Genomic DNA, 21,843 nt, shown 5'->3' on the forward strand with positions numbered 1-21,843 from the left:
CTATGCAGACACCAGGTGAACTTGAGAAGCACGCTGTGCTGTGTGAGAAGCTACGGCAGCCCCTGAGCTGCCTATCGGAGAGCAGCAGCTTGGCCCCGGCTGGTGGGTGCTCTGCAGTGGTGCCAGTCGCAGAAGGCAGACAAGAGGCGCTGGTTATGGAGGAGGTGAGCAAGAGGGACCATGGCTGGTGCCTGCCTCTCCTCCTGTACACTGGTAGCATCCCCAGCACCACCTCCCTGGGTTGCAGTGCCTCCCTGCGAGGAGGGCGCAGCCTCTGCTGCTGCTCGCCTCCTCCCTCGACCCAGCCCCTTGCTGTGCAAGTCCTGCCTCAGCAAGGGCATCACAGCAGCAGAGGCTCATGCACGCAAGCTGGAACTCCTCAAACCAGGCTAAACCCAGCCAAGCAAGGGCTGCCTTGGATCTCAACCCACCAGTAGAAATAATATCCGTGACACTCCAAGCTGTTTCAGGTTTTATTTTAGAATTTATAAAATTCCAGTGTCATCCATACTCATGAGCCTTTTTACATGTTTGCATATAGTCTCCAAATTCCAAAGTTAAGGCCAAGGGATCATTGCTATGGAAACGTACAATATGGAAGACATCAAAGAGAGGAAATGGACACATGCCACAGTCTGCTGCGGAAGGAGGGTGGTGGGGGGACAGTACTAGGTACAATCACTTCATGACCTTCTTTAGAGTGGAGGGTCGGGCTATGGGGCACGAGCCCAGATGGTGGTGCCCCAAATGTAACTCAAGCCTAGCTGTGCAACTGGTGAGGGCACGGGGGGGCATAAAGAGGAAGAGGGGGGCAAAAGGCTTGGTGACATAGGACAGACCTAAGCTACAGGGGTAATAACCATTTTCTGACAGACGCAGGTGTGAGGGTGTCCCCCTAGTTCTGTCTGACCCACCCTGTCTCCTGTGCTGGAGGCAAGGCCACCCTGTCCTTCGGGGGCAGCCAGGTGCCCTGCAACGGGCCGTGGTCAGCTTCAGTCATTTCTCAAACTTAAGGAGAACACTGTGAGGTTTTGGTTCAACTTCTGCATAGCAGCCTCTTCCAAGAAGAGCTGGCACAGGGAAGGAGAAGCATTAGCATGTCAGGCCTGCCAGACAGAAGGAAAGGCAAGAATGCTGGGCTCAGCTTGCCAGAGTGTTGGGCCTTTGCTCTGTAAGCAGCACTAGAGAAGAGAGGCTAGGGACTCCTGCTTGTCCAAGAGCTGAAGCAGCTGGGATAGAGGAATGGCTCAGACTACAACCTCTGTAGGACTGAGGCAGGGGAAGGAGGGAACAGAGAAACCCCACGCTCCCTGCCTCCCTCCACAAAGACGTGGTTTTCCTCGTACTGGAGGACCTTGGACACAGCCCCCTTCGAGCAAGCAGTGGCAGGGTCTAGGTGCAAGCAGCCCAGAGTACAGAGCATGGATCACCCTCTACTGCCCATACGATGGAGGCCTCAGGGAGGGCTCAATGCACCATGCCGTCAGCCCCCTAATGCCCATCAGCCCCCTAATGCCATCAGAGCAGAAGCCTGGCTCACAACCGCTGCAGTCAAGGGCTGCGGCAAGGCTGTGCCTACAGCCCTGGGGCCGAGCCCTGTTCTAGCTCAGCAAGCAGTCCTACAGTTCTCTCTGATTCACAGCTTGCCTCATTGTCATCACACTCAGCTTCCCTCTGGAGGAGCTCCCACAGCCACTCAGAGACAAAAAGCTCCTCTTGCTTCTCCTCCACACTTCTGCTCCAGGTGCCAGGGCAAGAGCTGGAACAGCTGCTTACCCACTTACACTGAGAGGCCACCATCGTACTGACTTTGAGGTAGAAAGAAGGCAATAGTAATAGGCATCCCTACTGCTCACACCTAGATGCTGCAGTGCTAGCAGAGGACTACAGCTTCTCAAGGCTGTGCTTCCCACCAGCGTCTCCTGGGCCATGCCACCACAGCAACCTTGGCCAACCCAAATCTGTCCCATGCGGTAATATTGTCATGTGCTGGCACGCCTGCCTGCTCACACTGTTGGCTGTTGGGAAGGGTGAACGAGGGAACGTGGGGAACTAGGAGCGGGGTCTGTCATCACGCGCTGGAAGACTCATCAAGCGTGCAGGCTGGGGCTGTGCTTGGTGTGGCGCAGGGGCGCGGCTTGCTATGCTCTGCGGAGGTGTTTACCTGACCAGGGTAGCCGTATGTTGTTCTGATCCCTTCCATCTCTGCTGCTTCTACAGCCTATTGAAGGTTTTGTTCCTTTAAAAAGCAAGTTTCTGACCTTTTAGATTATTTTAAGCTCTCCCCAGTCAGCTATCAGCATTAAATGAATTTTTGGCAGTTAAAAGGAAAAAAGTTGATTGCACTCTACAAAGGTAAGGTAAGGCCTGGGATAAACACAAAGGAAAGAGGGCAAACATTTTGGCTTTAGAAAGTCAAGGAAATTTATTTCCTGAGGTCATGAGACAGGAAGTAGATTCCTAGCCACAGTAAAGGAGGTCTCCTAATGAAGGCGAGAATGCCTAGTAAGACATGCTCAAGAGAGCAGACTGCTCTGCTAGCGCTTGGGAAGCTGCAAATCTTAGCCACTTTGAGTCAATTATGAAGTTTCTAACAAAACCACGCACATTTAGTGTTTGAATCTGAGTGGAAGCCTTGTTCCAAAGGAGGAAAGAATATCCATCAAGAGATGAGGATGGGTCCTAGCCATGGTGATAGCTGAGGGGAGCAGGATGGGGTCTAGCACTCCAGACACCATTAGGAGACCTCTTGGGCCAATTGACTTGTGCTCCAGCTGCTGGGTCAGATTTCAGACAGGAAGTATTTGTGGCAGGCTAGTGTCAGGTCAGCGGGCTGGAGGAGATGTTTCTGCTTCCAGGTCATTATCGTTTAGGTCCCCAGGGAAGAGTCTTGGGGGCCACTTGAGCCCCAAAGCTGGGGAAGTCTTCAGAACTGCTCATATCAGGGGCCTAGAGCAAACAAAAAGGGAACAAGTTAAGCTCCTGCCCTGCTATGAATCTGCACAGTGTGCCCCCTGAGCTAAGCAGCATTTCTGATGTCCCATGAGCAGAGACAATGGGTGAGGGCTAAAAAGTATCATGTCCTTAGGACTGCCCAGGGTGGACAGTCAAGCCATGTAGAGATGACATTTAGGAGGGTGCAGATAGGAGCAAATGGCAGGCGAACCAAGGGCTCTGAGGGTCCAACCTCAGTAACTCAGTCACTGGAGTGGGGTCAGGCCAGTCCTGCAGCAGCACCGGGACAGCTGAGGACAGAGCTGCCACATGTCCCAGCTCACTGCTCCCAGCCAGAACACAGCTGCAAACATTGAGCTGTTTCTGTGCTGCAGCAGAAGAGTCAGAAGTCCCAGGGCCCCGTCCCTACCCCTAAAAAACTACACAACCTGGCAGGACACTTTCTAGTAAGGGTCCCCCATTCCCCAACAGCTCCACAGTGGGGTAGTCAGTGTGGGCAAGATGTCTGGAAGAAAGAGACAGCAGTGCTTTGGATGCTGGAGAGGCAGAGCCCAGGCCTGCCCTCAGCTTGCACAGGCCACAGAGAGCAGGAGAGCCCTTCACTGCTTTCTCTACCACCAAGGGAGGGAGAGTGCTTCGTTTCCCCAGCCGAGATAGGAAGGCCAGACCTCAGAGTAGGTCCTTGGCAGAAGGTACCACACTCCCTGTGCCCCCAGGCCCGTAGCAGAAGCAGCACTCACCTTTTCGTTGTTGACAGTGGCCCAGGGGGCATCTCTCACCACAAAGCCCTTGGATGGGGCCTTGGACTCTTCATGTGAAGAGGGCTTCATATACACCTGCATTGCCTCATTGTCCACCACATCTGCAAGCTGCAGTGACACGGCCCAGTTAGGGGAGGATCTTGATAGTTCCTCAAACTTGTGTAACACGCTTCCCGCCCCCATCTCACCATGCTGAAACCTGTCCAAGGTCACCAGTGTGTTCTACAATGACCAAACACAGTGTTTCTGTACTAGTCTGAGAGTCACCTCAGCTTGCACCTGGTGGTGTCCCAGCATTCTCATTCACTGTCCCCTCCTGGACAGTGGAGCCAATCCTTGCACTGCTTTGCAGAGCACAGCCTGGGGCTCTGTGCCCAGTTGGTCTGAGGGACAGTTGCAGGTGAGGGCTGACTGCCACCTGCACAGGGCTCAAGTTCTCCAATGCAGTGGTAGAAAATACCACATGGAGATACTTCAGACATCCAGCTCTGCGGCAGAGGAAATCCTTGCTAAGCCCCTGCACAGACTTGCTGAACACTTACATATTCCTCCTCCAAGTTCAGGATGTGATCGATAGCTTCTTCCACGTTCTCAGGGAGTCCTGTCACAGTCACACAGTTAGGGTCAGGAGCTCCACTCTGAGGAAAGCGAATATCCACCTGCAACACAAAGGACGGGACAGGACTTACACCTGCACATCTGAAAAGCCAGACTCCCCATGACCCTCGTCATTAGATTCACAGAAAAGTCCCGATCTGTTCACTGCTGCAAGTCTGTTTAGGACCTCCCTAGTTCAGATGCTGGGGGGTGCACTGGAATATACCTGGTGCTGAAGCCTGTCCAGTTCCCCTGTGAAGGAACGCAGAACAGAGTCTGCAGTAACAACCGATCTTCCAGCAGCCCCTGCTGTTCTCACTGCCCAGAGGCCCACTGCTTTCTGTGCAGCACTTGCAGCAGAAGAGGGCTGCATTTCCAGACAGTGTCCTCACACTGCTGCAAGCATTTTCACCATCAAGCCATTAGCATGAAGCACAATAAGCTTTCTGTCTCCTCCACAGAGAGAGTAATCCTGGCTGACAATCATTTTATGGAGCTGGCTTAGTGTACCCCGTACACAGCCACTGAGCTCTCTGACAGCTTGCCTTCCAAATGGGTGCAGGGAAGCCACACAAGACAGGACCAAAACCAAAGGCTGCTCATTTGGGAACCAAATGAGCTTGTTTCAACAACTGAGCCTAGCCAAGATGCAAGTCTCTAAAGCCTCATCACTCTGGATTTACATTCACTACTGCCCCTGTAGTAAAGCATGCTGCTACTGCCACACGCTGTCAGGGGCAAAGGTCCCTGCACTTCCCAGAGTCAGCTGACTTTGCCAAATCTGGAGCCCTGAGAGTGTGTCAAGATTCCCAAAGTCAAGGGAATCAACAGTGGCCTACAGAGACAAAGAAATCCAAAGGATTTCCTTGAGTTAAGCTCAAGCTGAGGGGGTCTGGGCACAGTCCGCTCCCAGAGCCCCCCAGCAACAGGCCTGACTCTTGACTGTCCACTTCCAGTAATCAGAGTAGCTGACATAACCACCTCCTCCCTTTGAAGACCATCCGGGACCCGGTCTGCAAGAAACCCACTATAAAGGCTGCACAGAGGGACAGAGCTCAGTGCTGTTTGCAGGGCTAACCCAGAGCACCAAGGATGCATTTCCAGGTTCCTCTTCTGGCTGTGTTCCAGCAAGACAGGAAGAGCTCAGCCTCCTCCCTCCCTGGCTCCCAGAAGAAGGGTGACTCACAGCTGAAGTCATGTGGAGATGCTTCAGCTGGTGTCTGGGTGTGTCATCCAGATAGCCCAGCTGCCCAGGGCATACCAGGGTGCCCTCGCCCAGGGATTCTGCTCATATGCTTGTGGTGACAGAGCTGGAGGTGAGCAGGACAGCACTAGCTTTTCTTTTGTGCCTGCTCCAGCTGAAGGTGCTCAATAGGCACAAGACACAAGGACCCCAAGATGTGAGCCTCTCACGCTCCTGAATTCAGCTCCTAGCACCAAGCTACTACCAAGCCCTTAGCACAGGAGCAAGTGGCACCACTGGCCACTCACGCCCAGCCCAGCCTGTGCTGCACTGTCTCACTGCTCACCTTGAACTCATCCATGATTTTGCGGATGGCTTTACCACGTGCACCAATGATGCGTGCGTGAACACGATGGTCCAGAGTCACATCCTCAGAGACCATCTGCTCCAGCTCGACAACGATCTTCATGATGGCATCCCGGGCAGCCTCAGCATTCTTCTCATAGCCAGTGATGGTGATCTGGTCTTGGGCCTGCGGCACAGGGAAATATGTGAGAGATCAGGCTCATAAGCAGCTGAGCAAGCCTTCTCCCTACTAATCCCTTTTACTTTCCACCTTATCCAAAGGCAGCACAGGGAGGTCAGAGCCCTAGAGAAGATACTGTGATTCCTATGCTCAGAGACAACCAGCAGCCCTCCTTGCACCCCCTCTGACCTCTCACCTGGCTTTCATCATCCTTGTCAGGGAACTGGATGTTGACCTCATGCTCTGTGCGTATCTGGGTGATCACTGCTCCCTTCCGCCCAATGATTTTAGGGTGATACTTGGGATCCACAGTGACTGTCAGCTTGAAGCTTCGCAAGGCCTGGAACAGGAGAAGCAGAGTGAGATACAACAGCAGGGAACCAGCGATGTCCATCTAAGTCCCAGTGTTTCCTTCTGGCTTCTGAGATGCACAGAACAGATTCTGCAGGGTCATGCCTGAGTGTATGTGGCTACAGAAGAGCACCCAAGACATCTGTCTGCTGGCACCTTGTCCTTTCACCAAATTCAGAAGGAAACTACAAGTAGCAAACAACCATCCAACTCATCCCTCACCTATTTATTCAGAGCTGTGATAAGGATTAAATGAGAATAGGTACAGAGAGACTCCTTAGCACAGTGAGGTTCCCACCCTGCAGTGTCTCGAAGGTACATGAAGGTGTGATAGAGCCCTGGGCAGTCCAAAGTTACCTATAGTAGAATCCCAAAATTCCCCTGTCAGTTCATGTTAAATGGGTTACATTTGGGTAACCCACTTATGAGCACTCCACACCCGCAGAGCAGCTAAGGGTGCTCTCTTAAAAGGAGAGGGGTTCCAGGAGACTCCGCAACTTCCGAAAGAAACACCCAGAGGCTGAAGCCTTGTTTGGCTGGAAGGAGGAAGGACAGGCACAGGCCTTACCCGATCCTCTTGTTCAGCCTGCAGCTCCTTCACTCTTTCCAGCAGCCCAGCCTTGGCACGGTCCAGGTTGGTAGCCAGCCCAGTGATGGTGATGATATCCGACTGCAGCTCAGGACCAGGGACCTGGATGTTCACCTGAGTAACCAGTAGCCATTACTATTTTGTATCACTGCTCCCTGCAGGTTGGCATCTTGCTGATCTCCCCTGCTGCCAAGACCAGCTCCCACCCAGACAGCCTGAACCACAGAATCACAGAATGGTTGAGGTTGGATGGGATCTCTGGAGGTCATCTGGTCCAACCCCCTGGGTCAAGCAGGGCCACCTACAGCCAGTTGCCTGGGACCACGTCTAGATGGTTTTTGAACAGAACCCTGTTTCTTCAGCTATTATCTATATCAGATTGCTTTGCTGCAGGGCTTCAACCCCCAGCAGTCCCTGTGCCAGCCTGGAGAGGCTAGGAAACAAATATATGTTCAACAGTGCTGTCTGCAGCCAACCTGCACCAGCCTCAAGAGTCCCTGTGGGCTTCTGGGGAATTCTCCCAAATGGGCAGGCACAGCAGAGCTGTTTCCCATGGCCTAGGAAGAAAACAATGCTTACACTGGTGAGGATCCCTGTAAGCACCAAACAAATCATGCAACACTCATGGCATCAACGCCAATCATACAGCTTCAGCACAAAACCTACCAAGCCCCGGAGACAGGGACTAAATCACATAGGTCTCACTTTCTTATTACAGAGCCTGTACTCCATGGTCAAGCCACGAAGGTCCTGAGTATGTCGCAACTGATTGCCATCACCACAAACATGGTCACTTACAGATTCTTCAGGACAGAGGAGATGGGAGGAAGGGCAACAACTTACTTCAAACTCATCCATCATTTTGCGGATCCCACTTCCTTTCTGGCCAATGATGTAACGGTGAAGATCAAAGGGAACTTCCACCTCAATGGTGACAGGAACCAGAGCCTGCAGGGAAGGGAGCACAGTTTACCACTTGAAAGACTTCTCCAGCTTGCCATTTACTTGCCCAAAAGAACACGTTGCTGAGCTGAGGTACATTCCCTTGTAGTCAGGATACAAACTCTACAGGAAGAGAGAACAGCTGCGAACACCAAGATGACCTGTTGGTTCTTAAAGCATTTTTTCCAAACAAGCTATGTTAAACCCTGCCTCTGGGGACAGGCTGTTTTCATATCCTTGGCTTCCACCTAGCAGAGACTTGGACAACATCACTAAAGGAGCATGGCAAGGTCTGCTAAAGCTAGAATGATTCAGCCTCAATTAGACTCTTTCGCTTTCCATCTGTGCTCTGTAAAACAAGCATGTCATGCTTTTATGGCAAGTAACTCGGGGTTGCCTACAAGCTCTAGCAATTGCGAGGTCAGGCACTAGGATTCAAGCAGCCAGGCTAGATCACAGAGCAATCAGAGGACTTCCCTTGAGCGGTACAGACCACCGCCACAGTTAGCATCAGTGACCACCTGGACTGCAACCTTGACTGAGTAGTTTTTATTACCACCACTAAAGCCTGCAGTGAGCTTCTTGCATCAGGGCATCACTATATTACAGAGCTAAGGGGCTTAGAAAGCCACATACCTGCAGCGCCTCCTTTGCTGCCTCGCACTTCTCCCTGCGGCCAGAGATGATGATGATATCGCACTTCTTTGGAGAACTGGGATCTGCATCCTTCCCGTCCTTGCCTTCCCCACCTTCCTCGCCATTCTCCTGCACAGCTGGCTCTGCAACAGGGGCTGGAAACATGGAAAGTCTCATGTCAAATGCACAGAGCCCCCTCCTTGCTCATTATCTCCCCCTCCAGACCCTCAGGCTCAACCTGGGCTTTGCCACAAGAGATCAGACACTATAGACTGCTATGGAGGAGGTTACTCCTAGCACAGGCAGCTTGCCATGGCTTAGCCTGGAATGAGCAGAACAAGAACATCCACTGAGAAAGTCTTCTCCACACCTCTCTGCACATCATTGATACTGCTTTTGCCTGCACCTGCTTACCTGCAGCTGCACTATGGAAGCAGAGGCTGCACTCTTATGTCAGTAGAGGCAACGAGTAGCCTGGGGGTTTCTTCCCCAACAATGAAGTTCACCAGCACAGCACTGGATGTTACAGCAGGATGGCTGGTGCTAGGCCAGAGTATCCAACAGGCCCCAGCTGTGCTGAATTCAGTACAGCCAGCAACAAGAGCATGAGAGATCAGAGACACCTTGGCAAGCCTGTAGAGCCCTTTCTGCCAGGGTAGGTCTTCGTACTCCCCGTGCTCTGCGGTGAGAACACATTCATAACACTCAGGTCTGTGGTTTTACCTCCTAAAACTGTCCCCTTTTCCCAAGAGGGCAAGGTTGATGCTAAGCCCAGATTCAAGGACACTGCAGGGAACACCTGGCGTCAGTTCTCCATAGATTTTAAGTAGAACATCTCCACTGATATGGAGTGTAGGCTACACTACACTACACTCCACTCATTTGATCACCCCAACTACCATGCAAACGTGCATCCATGGGTATACCTGGGTTTTCCTCCCTGTCAGGGAATTTGATCTGGACACCATAGTCCCGGGTGATCTGCTGGATCCGGGATCCTTTGGGGCCCATAATGGAGCGGTGGAACTTTTGTGGAATGGTGCATTCGATTGTCACTTGAGCTTCCTGTGAGAAAGCAGAGTTGCTCTATTGTGATGCAGCCTCTTTCACACCAGAAAACAGGATGCTTGTGCATGGTGAAATCCATAATGAACATAACAAGGAGTTAGAAAAGACAACAGCCCCTGACAGGGGAAGAACTGAAAGTTTCCTAGAATCCTTCCCCTCTCAGAGAAGTTAGCAGAGGATTTCTTAATGAAGGCTGCCTCCAACCCATGATGTTAAAGGCTTCCGAGACCAAAGCTCAAGCTATTACCCTGAAGAGGAGGAAGCATTAGAAGAAAGAAAAATTATAAAGGAAGGAAGAAAAGGAAGAGAACAGGTTTGACAGTTGGCTCCTTCCAAAAGACAACACTAACAGCACAGGAAACCCCAGAAGGCAACCACTGCCCAGGGCATGGAGGGGCACAAGAAGGCTACAATCTTTTAATGGCTAGAAGTACACCAAGAAAGGGTCTCCTATTTCCACTCCTAAAAACCAAGAAGATGGTCACAAGAGGCAATTCCTTCATATAGCATTTCCATTTGGGAGGCAGCTGTCATTCCTCAGGCTGGGATCTAAAGTCTGCAGACCCTATATGTGGACAGCAAAGGTTCAAATCCCAGAACTACTGTGGGACTTGTTCACATAAAGCTTGGCTGTACAGCAGGTTCAAGGAAGGCACTGCTGAAGCAACAAGGTATAAAAGAAACAGCTTTCCTGCAACATACCAGGTCCTCGATGATCTCCTGGATACGTTTCTTGGCTGCCTCCACACAGTCCTTGGCTCCCTTGAGGGTGACTTTGTCGCTCTGGGTGCCAGAGCGCGGGAAGCTGACCATCACACCACCATACTCATCTGCGATCTCACGCAGAACTTGTCCTCTCCGAATTACAAAGTGGCGGTGGTGCTTGGGGTCAACCACCATGGAGTCTTCAACCACGTTATCCTGCCAACAGATGACAGCCAGTCAATCCTGCCTGTCCTGGTGATAAGCACGAGTTTGCTGCACTCAACAGCAATCAGTTTACAACCTCATCCCAACAAGTGACAGCGAGGAGGATCTTCCTGAGCTCCCATGAAGGGCAGCAGATGGTTTTAGGACAAGCAGGTCCTCCACACTGACTCGTTACATCTTGCTACAGTGATAGGCAAGAAAGGAGAAAAAGTAGTTCATACCAGGTTCTTGATGAGGGCCTCCAACTCCTTCTGCGCCTCTTTGACAGCCTCCTCAGTTCCCATTATAGTAATCAGCTCCTGATCTTTGTCCTCAGAAGTTGGGAAGATGATGCGGGCCCCAGTGTTGTCACGCACCTTACGGATGTTGCCACCACCCTTACCAATAAGGAATTTGTGGTACTCTGGCTTTGCACGGAGGTCCACGGTGTAACTCTTTGTTTGCTGAAAGGAGTCAGATACCCATGGAACATGTCAGTATATAGAAAATACACATCAACATCAACAGTAAGCATGTAGGAATATTACCTGCACCCACATACACAGTGTTGCAAAAGCAAGGTAGATGCAGCGTGCTGTCTAAGTAAAAAACTAAACGATGTCTTAAATTAAAAACACTACCTGAAAGATGTTCTCAGGACTGAAAAGCTAACTCTACACTCAGCGTGACTGGTGAGAATATGAGCAGAAAAGATGTCCCTAGGAGAAGGGTCTGACACTCACACAAGGCAGCATAACAATTTGCTAACTGGCTGCTGCAAGCCAGGCAGCAGAAGCAACCAAACGATCAGAAGAGCATGTTCACATGCTGACATTAGAAAGGTTTTTTTCTTGCTATTAAAATGACCAGTCAGTCAGTCAGCCACAACTCAGAGCAAGGTCTTGTAACCCAAAGTTCTCAAACCTGGATATATGCAGTGAAACGGAAGAACTGGAGCTGGAATTCAGAGATCAAGAAAAAAGTAAAGGAGATATGCAGAGTAAGTTGTTTCAGAGAAGTGTGGACACGCAACAGCACTCAAACCACAGGAGCAGGGAGCCTTAAACCTTTGAGTATGTCCCCAGCCTGGGCAGAGAATCATTACAGCCAGTTCTTCTACCCATGGGGGAAGACCTCATTGTCACAAGGATGGAAGCATAGTCTTCTTTTCATCATCCAAATTGTACTCAAATCCCTCAAAAGAGGATTAGGCTGTCTGATGCCAGAGGTTTCCCAGCAGACAGAGGGGATCACTTCAACCCCCAAAAAGAAACAGCTGGCCAAAACAATCTGCTCCTTCCCCTATGAGACAAGGCTCACCTTCTCCTCTGCCAGGTGCAGCAGCTGTTTCTTCGCTTTCTCCACATCCTGGGCTGGGCCCCTGATGGTCACGGTGTCACTGCCAGAGCCCTCGGTGGGGAAGTGGATGTGGACTCCACCACACTCCTCCATGATGGAGCGGATGAAGCGGCCTTTGGCGCCAATGAGGGAATTGTGCAGTTTGGAAGGAATAGAGACCTCCACCTCTGTGATGTTGGCCTAAGAGAGGACAGTACCAGGCTGTTAGTCAAGCTGCAGAAATGTGCTTGCGCCCACTCTGCTTACCCTCTAACTCCCTAATTGCTAGGAGCTTTATAGAGCTGTGTGTAAGAAACGCCTGACTAGAGGCTGGTTTGAGACTGGCTACTCCTGACACATGAGCATCCACAAACTTAGGTTTAAGAGTTAAGAACAGACTGACACTCACATTTGTCTCCTCCCTGCCCTCCCTCTCTACAAGCACTTCTTCTAGCAACATTTTCAAGTCCCTCATCTGCAACAGGCCAGTCGTTTTACTTACCAGTTCCTTCTGGATGGCAAGAATTCTGTGGCGAGCAGCCTCACAGTTTGCTCTCTTGCCTGTGATAACAATTGTCTCCGAGTTGCTGTTCTCTGCTGGGAGATCAATTTTGGTGTTGCTTTCTTCACGGATCTGCCACAAAAGAAAAAAATAAAATCATCTCAGAGGTGTCCCATGTCAGAAAAAAGCCCTTGGAGGTCATATTTGACATCACCAATGAGCAGGAGAGAGCAGCAACTGGGATTTAGGTACAGGCAGGGACCATAATGAGCACTGGCGATATCTTTCCTATCTCACCTTCTTGATGTTGGCACCTCCTTTACCTATGATGTTCTTGTGGAATTGTTTGAAGATGGGGACAGAAATAGAAAAGCTGTTTTCAACCTAAGGGAGAAAGGAAAGGAGAACTGAAGATTACACTGTCATGGCAAGCGAGGCTCCATCCCAGGAGCTTGACAAACAAGCTTTTGACAATAGGCTTAGACCCAAGGAAGTTCTCTATATGAGAGACTTGCAAGAATAAGCAAAGGCAAGTACCTTCCCCTATAGCCCTTAAATAACAGGTATTGCCCCCATCCAGCCAGAACACTGTCCACAGCTCCCTCATCTTGAGGTGTTTCAGCCCTAGCCAAGCCAGTACAGCTCTGCTTTATTCCAGGGATACCCAGGCATGTAGGAGAGACCAGCAGACAGAAGTCCCCCTTACCAGGTCTGCCACCATCTTTTGCATGTACTTGGTGCACTTCTCCACCTCATTTTTGGGACCTCTAAGTTGGACGATGTCACTCTTGTGTGCAGGGTCTGGGAAGTTGATGATAACCTGCAGGAGGTAGTCATTCATAGTCAACTCAAGCAAATGCAAGAACTGCTGTGTCAGACACATGCAAAGCTTGAGGGGATCCTACACATCCTGTTTCCCATTTGGAAAAGGGTAACCATGTTAGCAGCCTCTGGCCAAAAGAACTATCTCCTTATACATACTGGATACAGAGCCACTAAATTTATGACTTCAGCAATGACACATCTACTACCCAAGTAGAAAATATCCCCTCTGGATCCCTCATCTCCTAGAAAGCCTTACCTCTGGGAATTTCTCCCGGATTTCCCGGATCCGCTCACCCTTCTGGCCAATGATGGTCCGGTGGAATTTCTGCTCAATGATTAGGTCCTTGGTGCGTTCATTTTCCTGATGAGAACAGAGTTTACCTTGAGTGTTCAGCAGGAAAGCCACATACTTTTATTTAACAGTTTGCTGCCTGACAGTTTACTTGCCAGCATTGTCCCTCTTTTCTCCTCTAGACAAAATTCACTCTAGGTTGACAGAGAAGGGGTATCCAAGGGAATAGAGGAACACATCTGTGAAGAGGAACTCGCACTTGTCATGAGATCCATATGCTCGGTGGGCAAGGGGCACACACTTGCACCAGAAGGTTATGAGGGAACATAAGAAGCCCAAACCCCACTGCTTCCCAAGCATTGCATCCTACTCACCATACGGGATGCGAGTTCCAGTAGCTCTTTCTTGGCCTGTTGGACCCCCTGTGGGTCTCCTTCAATTCTGATCAGGTTGCTCTTCTCATTGTCCGGGGGAATGCGCACAGACACCTTGTAGAGGTCCTTAATCCTGTTAACTTAAAGGCAAGGACTGTGGTGACACAGTCTGCTAGGCCAAGACTTGGAAGCAAGGCACCTTGATAATCACTGCTTAGAGGCTGTTCAAGAAGTAAACCAGCCTCTGAGAAGCAGTCAGTGGGGTGGGGTTGAAACAGGGGAAAGTGCCTCTTCACCCTGGAGTTCAGTGAGAGCTGATCTGTGCCATACAAGAACCTGTACAAGTAAATACTGTGACATCTACAGAGCAAATTGTTCACTTGCCAGAGTGAGGCATCTGTTTCTTCCCCAAACAGCACCACATTTAGATCAGAAGACAATAATTAATTTCTAATCCCAAATTCTTTTTTGGGAAGAAACTCACCAAGCAGATTTCCACCACCCCCAATTGGCTGCTAAAATATAATTCACATAGAGCAACTTCAAAAACAAAAAAACAACAACAACAAAAAAAAGAAGACAATTCTCCTACCAAAAAATAAATTTCCTCCAGGACATGGCAAAGTAATCCCACCACTCTTCAACCTCCCAAGACACTTTCACACATTAAAGCCATCCCAAGGCCTCACTGCCCATTTATCTCCTTGTGCCAACACCACTCCAGAAGAGCAGAGGAAATGTGATAGGGACAGCACACTGGATGAGCTACAGAGTCCCTGATATGATCCACTAAACACAGAGAGTCCGAGCATAGGAAGGATTAGAAAGGCACCCCACTTACTGTTAGCTCCATTCTTGCCAATGAGGTGTCGGTGGAATTTGTGGTCAACGTTGATTTCGGCATAATCCATCCGGTTGATCTATAAAGAATTGTATAGGGCTAGGTAGGGTAGGCCACCACTTCTCCTGTCTTGTGCCCTAAGTAACTGCCTACTACCAGTACTGGCACTGACTCTCCAGTAGTCAGCTACAAGCACTCCTCCTGCTATTAAGCAGAGCAGAAGCACTTCTCTGGTTTGAGCTGAGAGCAACATGCTTGTGAAACATTTAAAGGGACTTATATGTCTCTCCAGCTACAACTGAAAGAGAATCCTTCCTTCTCTGCATCAAAAGATTTAAGACCTGCTGCTGATTTTTTAAGACTGCTATGGGTGAGCTTCGTAATCAACGGTTTCATCCATCTGCCACACAACTTGTCTTCTGCAAGTTCTGTTAAGCATGTCAAGACATCATATGGATGTAATACACACCTCATCATCTCTGCTCTGTTGCCTCTTCTTCCCTCACTTTCTTCTTATGTACTGGAACAAGTAACACCAACTTACCAGATCCTTGACCATGACTTCAATCTGTTCCTGAGCCACATTCACATCTTCTGTAGGTCCTTCCAAAGTGATTTTATCCTCTCCTTCAGTGAATTCGATGTGAACCTTGAGACACAGCAACGAATCGGTAAGAATTTTCCAAGATACAAGCCAGGTCAATGCTGTTAGTCAGGCCTACACCATCAATCCCTGCCACTAAGAGATGGTTTCCTTCCCACAAAGTACACACATCATTCCTATGGTTTCTTTAAGAAGTAGGTAACTTACAATTCAGGCCATATCACAATGTCTAGAGGCTGAGGCTTTGGTGCTATCCTGGAGTCTGCAAGGGCTTTGGAGAAGTTACCTAGCCTTTCTCTAACTCACGAGGGAGAAGCCTCGTTGACATCAGCATTTGTAGGTATCCTACTACATGATTCTCAAAATAGTACCACATAAAGCTTCCTTTGAAGGGCTCAACCCATGAAAATACCATAGATGAGTAGTGTTCGCAGCAGTAAGAGAGGCTCCCCTTAACATTAAGATCTGTGTCATTTCCTCCCTGGTTTCACCCATGCTAGAATACATTTCTCTCTTCTACAAAGAGTGATCTGGACTAAACCATATTCTACATCAGAGGGTGCTAAGCTAACCAGCTCATCCATACCTTTGGCATCTGCTGAGTTATTTTGGCCAGGTTTTGTCCTTTCTTTCCAATAATGAAACGATGAAGCCAAGAGGGGGCAGAGACCGAGGAGACGGTAAAACTGTTGGCCTGAGAGACAGAAAAACAGAGAAGCTGTTTGGTGGGCAGACTGGAAGAGGTCTTCACAAAAATTCAGTTCCAATTCCCATGTTGCACCCTCAGTATTGACTTCTAAGCTGCACCTCTAACAGCCCAACAAGAGACCACCCCCCCTATACCTGTCAGTGCTCATGGATGTATCTTTATGGGACTTTCACAGAAGGCCCTAGTCCTTCTCATCAGTACCTTTGCATAGACTTCAGTCAATGCTTGCCCAAGCTTTTCAGGCTCGCCTCGCAGTATCACCGTCTCCGAGCTACTGTCAGTGGGTGGGATCTCGACAGAGACTCCAGTTTTCTCCAAGATCTCCTGCAGGGAATTCCCCTTGGGGCCAATGACATACTTGTGCTGGGACTTCTTCACCTCCACTGCAATGGTAGTAGTCTTCTTTTTCTGTAGGGGCAGAGGCACTGGGGCATCAATCACAAGGGGGCAGGGAAGGACAACAGTGAAAGGAAGAGGCACAAGATGCAGTGAAACTCTGCACCCAGGAAAGAGCAAAGCAAAGGTGAGCACAGTGGTTCTGCAGTACCCTAGTACCCTTTGGGCCCCTGCCTACAGAAAGCCTTGTGCTCAAAAATTCACAGTTGAAGTACAAAACTAGTATTCTGTGTCAAGCTCCCTGGGACACTACACGGAAGAGACCACATACACACACACACACTCTTGCACAACAGGGCTCAACACCCAGCTGTCCCCCAGGCAGTACTTGTAATGTAACACCATGTAGGCTACTAGGCTATAAGCTGATTATCTCTGTTGAAATTCAGACTGGTACAAATACAGACCTAACCATGAAGAAAAACAGCCCAACAACTCACAACAAGGATATTCACAGCAATGTTGGCTGTGGAAAATACACTGGAGTGAAATTCACTCTTCAGCAACTTCTACTTATGTAGTAACTTTGATACCGTTAGCTGGCCACCACTGTAGACTTCACACTTCCTTCCTCAGTAGCACCTGTGTGAAACAGGGGAGCTCTTTGTGGTCTGCTAATTCCCAAGACACAGAAAAGCGAGAAATCTCCTTGGTAGTATCACCCCAAGTCCCACTTTGCTGAGTGAGGAAATGGTAAGATCCAGGGCCATACACTGCCAAGGGCTGCTGAGCCAGAGCTGATGGGAGGAGGATGCAACAGAGGGATGCACAAAAGTAGAACAAGAAGGGAAGAGGGACTATGAGCAGGTGGGGGGGAAGATGGGAACCTTTATGGACTATCCATACCTTCTCCTCATAGATCTTCTTAACACGAGCCACGGCCTGGGCTAGCTGCTCCTTTTCTCCTGTGAAGACTATCTCTGTCTTGTTGACGCTGGGTGGAGGAATGTTGATGCGTGTCCCTGTGTCCTGCATGAGCTCGCTCACCAGCTTGTTGTAAGGGCCAGCAATGAAGGGGTGGTACACTTTCTCTACATCCAGCCGCTCCACAGCACGCTTATCCTAGAAGAGCCCAGAACAGATCTTGGTGGCAACTGCCCTCCATATTACAGTCTCTGCCAGACACAGCTAAGTTCCCAGTGCTGTCTTGCTTGACACTCTGGCCCAAGCACCTTTTTCAATTTGCAGGCTTGTAGACCTCCATCCCTTTCATCTACAAATACTGCTGTTGCTGCTACTGATTTACGATAGTCACTTCTGTAATCTCCTGCCTTATCTCAGCTGGCACCTAATATAGTTCACTTCAAATATGAAACACGCTTATCTGACTTCAGAGATGGACAAAATGGAGAAGCAGAAGTTGCAGAACTTGGCAGTGGTGCTCATACAGCCAGTGGCACAGTATATGTCTCCATTCAGACTACCATATTAGCCACTGACTGTGGCCATGGTGCCTACAAACATCTAATATACCATGGAGAAGCAAAACGTCTGTCCAGCTAATGCCATGAGAAAGATCACAGTATTGAAGTACCTGCTCAGCAGAGATAAGCAGGATCTCATGTCGGGCCTTCTCAATCCCTTCTTTAGTGCCGGTGATCTTGATCTGGTTGCTGGGGTCATCCGGGCGGGGGATCTGGATTTTGGTTGCAGTTTTGAGCTCCAGGTCCTGCAGCTTCTCGCCATTCTTTCCAATGACAAAACGGTGGTGCTCCTTGGGGATGGCAACTGTCGCTGAAGCCTGCAACACACGAACCAAGCATCTGTAAGAGCCCTTGCCTGCACTGGCAGATCCACAGGAACAGAGCCAGGGAAAGCAAGTTACATGCTGCTTAGTGGTACCACTGAGCACCAAACACAATGCCTTCCCAGCACATTCTGTCTGGGGACTGACACTGTACCAGAAGAGTTAATCTATGGTGCCTGTATACCAGGAGTCTAAACCCACCTTCCCCTCAAAACCCTTCTGTTTGCACAGGACTAGTACTCTGAATTAGCAAAGGCCTTTAGGCACAGACGAGGAGGTGCCTATCCTCCAGTATAAGACACTGGAGCAGTACCAGACAGCAACTGAGACGATGGCTCATGGGTGGAGTTTATCTGAACATTGACATCTGCTGCCAAGGCTACAGAGAACAAGAATCACAGTCTGACTCCTAGGAAACAGAAATTCAACACCAGAAACCTATTCCAGCAGGCAGACAGCTAGCAGATGCTTACCGCTACTAAGTGCTAAGGTGTCTTCAACGTAGCACATGCTGCTCCTGGGACTGCTTCTAGAAGGCCCCTCTTGGAAAAGGGGTCCCAAGAGCTTCTCTCAATCTACCATTAAAGGGCTGGTTTGTAACAGAGATTCCTGACTTCTTCCCTTCTCACTGAGTTTTTACTGACCTGGTAGCTTATGATTGCTACCATGCTCTCAATCCCTGTGAATACGTTAACTACTAACAGTAATTAGACACTTAAAATTCAAGCTACAAGGGGGGTGGGTGTCAAAAAAAGATCACTTCTTGTGACTCTTCAACTCTGTGTCCCTGTACTGAAGCCAGCCAAGCCTAGGAGAAGCTGGAATACAGACACACCTTTCAGACCTGGGGCCAGGGCAGTAGGAGGTATATTTGAGGACAGTGGGTCATGGATCTGTGGCAGTATGACCTGAACTATTTTTTCAGATGCACATTATCTAGGGTTTGTCCCTTTCTCTTCCCTCTGGCAGGGTATGACATGTGGGCTGAACAGCACTAAGCAGACATGGTATTAACTATTGCATTAACTACCTTTGACATTACACTTTAAAACACACTATGACACCTGGCTGTGATATATCCTAACAAGAACTACCATCTTGATTATGAACTCAAGAATCTGAAGGCAAGAAATTAAAACCTAGAGGACTGAAAAGAGAAGCAACTGAAATAATGGGGCTGTGGCTCCTTACCAGTGTGGCTTGAGTTACACAATCCAGAACCCTGACCTGAAGCTTTCAGCAGGACTTCCTCTTCTCTACTTTTCTTTCTCCCATCCCTCCACAGACTCCTCTGAAGGACTTCAGAGAAAGCACAGTCCCATTCTCACACACTACCAGCTTTGTGTGAGGGACCTGCACCGCCTCTGGCACCAGCACCTCAGCACAAAGTCACTGTTTGCAATTCAAGTGTTCAGAGATTGCAGACTCCACCCTTCATGCAACACCATGGCCTGTAATTAGCTTTGAACTCTATTTTAAGCCTCATTTGCATTCCAAATTGCCAATTGTGTGCTTTGAAAATACATGGCAAAGCTGAATTAGTCATCTAATAACACCTCTTTGGCTTATAAGCATACACACCCAAGGGTCTCAAAGCATTTGCGAGTCTTGGGGAAGAGCAAAGATGAAGTGAGAAACAGATGCCCTCACCTGAGTCTGCAGCCGAGCGACAATCTCCTTCCGAGCCTTCATGACTGCTTCCAGCTTGCCAGAGACCATGATCGAAAGGCCCTGGTCCTTTGCGAGAGACAGCTCCAGGTGAGCTCCTGTCTTCTGCATGATGTCAAGGCAGATCTTGGCCTGCTCGCCTTCTCCGAACTGATTCATGTCCTTGTATTTCCTCTCCTCCAGTGGCACATGAAACACCTGCTCAGCCACAGGACAGATAAAAGAAGGGGACAGCAAGCAGTCAGTATGCTTTTGATTGCCAGTGCCTCCCTCTCTTCTTGCCATACAGGACTTCACTGGCATACTAAGTTCCCAGGTTTGCGCAACCCATCAGCCTTTCCAGTGGAGACACCAGCAGCGATCAGGGAAAGTGTGAGAGCACTGCAGCAGGCAGTCTGTCCCACACTGGGTGTCTTCCTAAAGTACGTCAGGCAGGCTAAAGTGCTAAACTGTAGGGGGAATACTTTAATGGATTAGTGCTCACTACTTGAATTCTGCAATCCTCCCTTCAGGTGTGTTCCAGCTATTTGTGGAACAGGGATGCAGAACTTTTTCTGGACAGTTTTCCAACACATCCCTCCCCTCCAGAGCAGTTCTAGCTCTCAGCTGTAGTCCTCCTCATGCCCCAGGGGAAAGTACGGCAAAGAGACTGTCAATCTGACACACTACGGATTTCATACTCCAGGAAAAGCTTCACTTCACCTACTTTTTGGAGGGAGATAAGACACCCACTCCCACCAACCTGAGTGATGACAGAAGCCTTTATTGGTCGGATTTTGCTCCAGGGCCCAGCAGGTTCCTGGGCAGCTTCCAAACATGGTGCTTTCTCAGGGAGCGGAGGGAAGGCTTCCTTGTAGGTTGGAGGATCATTCTCTTCTTCAGAGTTTAAAGCTGTAACTGGGGTGAAGCAAACAGGGTAAATGAGACGCTCTCCCCACAGAAATGCCTCTATTCATAGGCAGTGCAATTGTATTTAGGCACCACTAACAAGGGAGAGCAAATGACTTGTGCTCCAGACTTGGCTGCTCCACAGGCATGTAACTGTAGTAGGATTAGTAGTAGTGCACAACTGACCTCAGCACAGCACAGACTGCAGTAGGTGCCATGAACAACCACCTTGTCTGAGCAGGCACTATGGATACAGGAAGTGAACGTGCAAGTGAATGGTGGCAGCAAACAGCACTTTACTGCCAACTTTGTCAAGAGGGGCTTAATTAGGGGAGAACAAGCTGAGCAGAAAGAAGTGAAAGGAACAAAGCAAGGTAGGTCAGAAGGGGATTAGACAAATACAAGCCCAGGAGGAAGGCAGAGAGAAGCACTATAGTTAGGGGCAGAGTCCAGGGGAAAGCCTGTACCTTACGTTCGACTCACTAGTGCACTGGGCGGTGCCAAGTGGGCCAGCTCACGGTTGGAGGATGGGTGCCGAAACCCATCAGTGAGTCAGTTAATACAGTCATACTGACTTTCCCCAGCACCTGGCTGAGCAAAGGAAGGAAATGACAGCCCAGTACACTGATCCCATGTGGCTCCCTTGTAGCCCAATGCCCTACTCTTGCATGTGCCCTGTCCCATGGCTGACAGCATTGCTAACCAGAGCTCTATGGAGATCTGGGGGTTGCCTCCTCCTGGCTCTGCACTGTGCATCATCACCACTGTGTTGCTGTTGGTGGAAAGCCAGAGTGTGGAGGGCCACCAGTCTAGGAATAGAGAATGCAAAGTCTGCCTGCTTGTGGGGAACCGGATGCATGGAGTGAGCTTGGGTAACAGCAAGGAACTTTGCCTGTGCAGTCTGTATTTAGAGGCACATCACAGGAACTCAACTGTGTTTTCTCACCTTTCACCTGCTGCTGAGCCAGGCCGCTGCGGTGTTCAGCGAAGCTCTCCTGGGTCAAAACTGCCACGGAGCTCATTGTCGACTTCCCACCCACACACAATCCGGGTATGCCACTGGAAGAGACAGAGGTGGCAGCGCTATTACCAACACCATTCAAGATGTACAAAAGTCACTCCAGGAAGACAAAGTATGTGTT

General features: G+C 49.6%; 1 protein-coding gene across 5 annotated transcripts in view; it reads right to left on the minus strand.

Moving 5' to 3' along the window:
• Window positions 1-460: 460 nt before the first annotated feature.
• HDLBP (high density lipoprotein binding protein) overlaps window positions 461-21,843 on the minus strand; it is a 41,216-nt gene continuing 19,833 nt past the window's right edge. For all 5 annotated transcript variants that reach the window (XM_072867495.1, XM_072867496.1, XM_072867497.1 and 2 more), the window contains exons 3-28: window positions 21,648-21,760; window positions 20,556-20,710; window positions 19,796-20,011; window positions 17,933-18,139; window positions 17,245-17,460; window positions 16,204-16,410; window positions 15,880-15,987; window positions 15,234-15,338; window positions 14,690-14,768; window positions 13,849-13,988; window positions 13,439-13,543; window positions 13,064-13,177; window positions 12,655-12,741; window positions 12,358-12,489; window positions 11,838-12,056; window positions 10,760-10,981; window positions 10,311-10,529; window positions 9,467-9,605; window positions 8,541-8,695; window positions 7,806-7,910; window positions 6,942-7,076; window positions 6,219-6,362; window positions 5,843-6,028; window positions 4,259-4,375; window positions 3,696-3,824; window positions 461-2,949 (exon numbers count right to left, since the gene is read on the minus strand). In XM_072867495.1, coding sequence (XP_072723596.1) covers window positions 2,863-2,949; window positions 3,696-3,824; window positions 4,259-4,375; window positions 5,843-6,028; window positions 6,219-6,362; window positions 6,942-7,076; window positions 7,806-7,910; window positions 8,541-8,695; window positions 9,467-9,605; window positions 10,311-10,529; window positions 10,760-10,981; window positions 11,838-12,056; window positions 12,358-12,489; window positions 12,655-12,741; window positions 13,064-13,177; window positions 13,439-13,543; window positions 13,849-13,988; window positions 14,690-14,768; window positions 15,234-15,338; window positions 15,880-15,987; window positions 16,204-16,410; window positions 17,245-17,460; window positions 17,933-18,139; window positions 19,796-20,011; window positions 20,556-20,710; window positions 21,648-21,723 — 3,804 coding nt within the window. In that variant the 5' untranslated portion in view covers window positions 21,724-21,760 and the 3' untranslated portion in view covers window positions 461-2,862. The remainder of the gene's footprint in view (window positions 2,950-3,695; window positions 3,825-4,258; window positions 4,376-5,842; window positions 6,029-6,218; window positions 6,363-6,941; window positions 7,077-7,805; window positions 7,911-8,540; window positions 8,696-9,466; window positions 9,606-10,310; window positions 10,530-10,759; window positions 10,982-11,837; window positions 12,057-12,357; window positions 12,490-12,654; window positions 12,742-13,063; window positions 13,178-13,438; window positions 13,544-13,848; window positions 13,989-14,689; window positions 14,769-15,233; window positions 15,339-15,879; window positions 15,988-16,203; window positions 16,411-17,244; window positions 17,461-17,932; window positions 18,140-19,795; window positions 20,012-20,555; window positions 20,711-21,647; window positions 21,761-21,843) is intronic.

This window comes from Ciconia boyciana, chromosome 7, assembly GCF_034638445.1.
Source record: "Ciconia boyciana chromosome 7, ASM3463844v1, whole genome shotgun sequence".
Lineage (NCBI taxonomy): Eukaryota > Metazoa > Chordata > Aves > Ciconiiformes > Ciconiidae > Ciconia > Ciconia boyciana.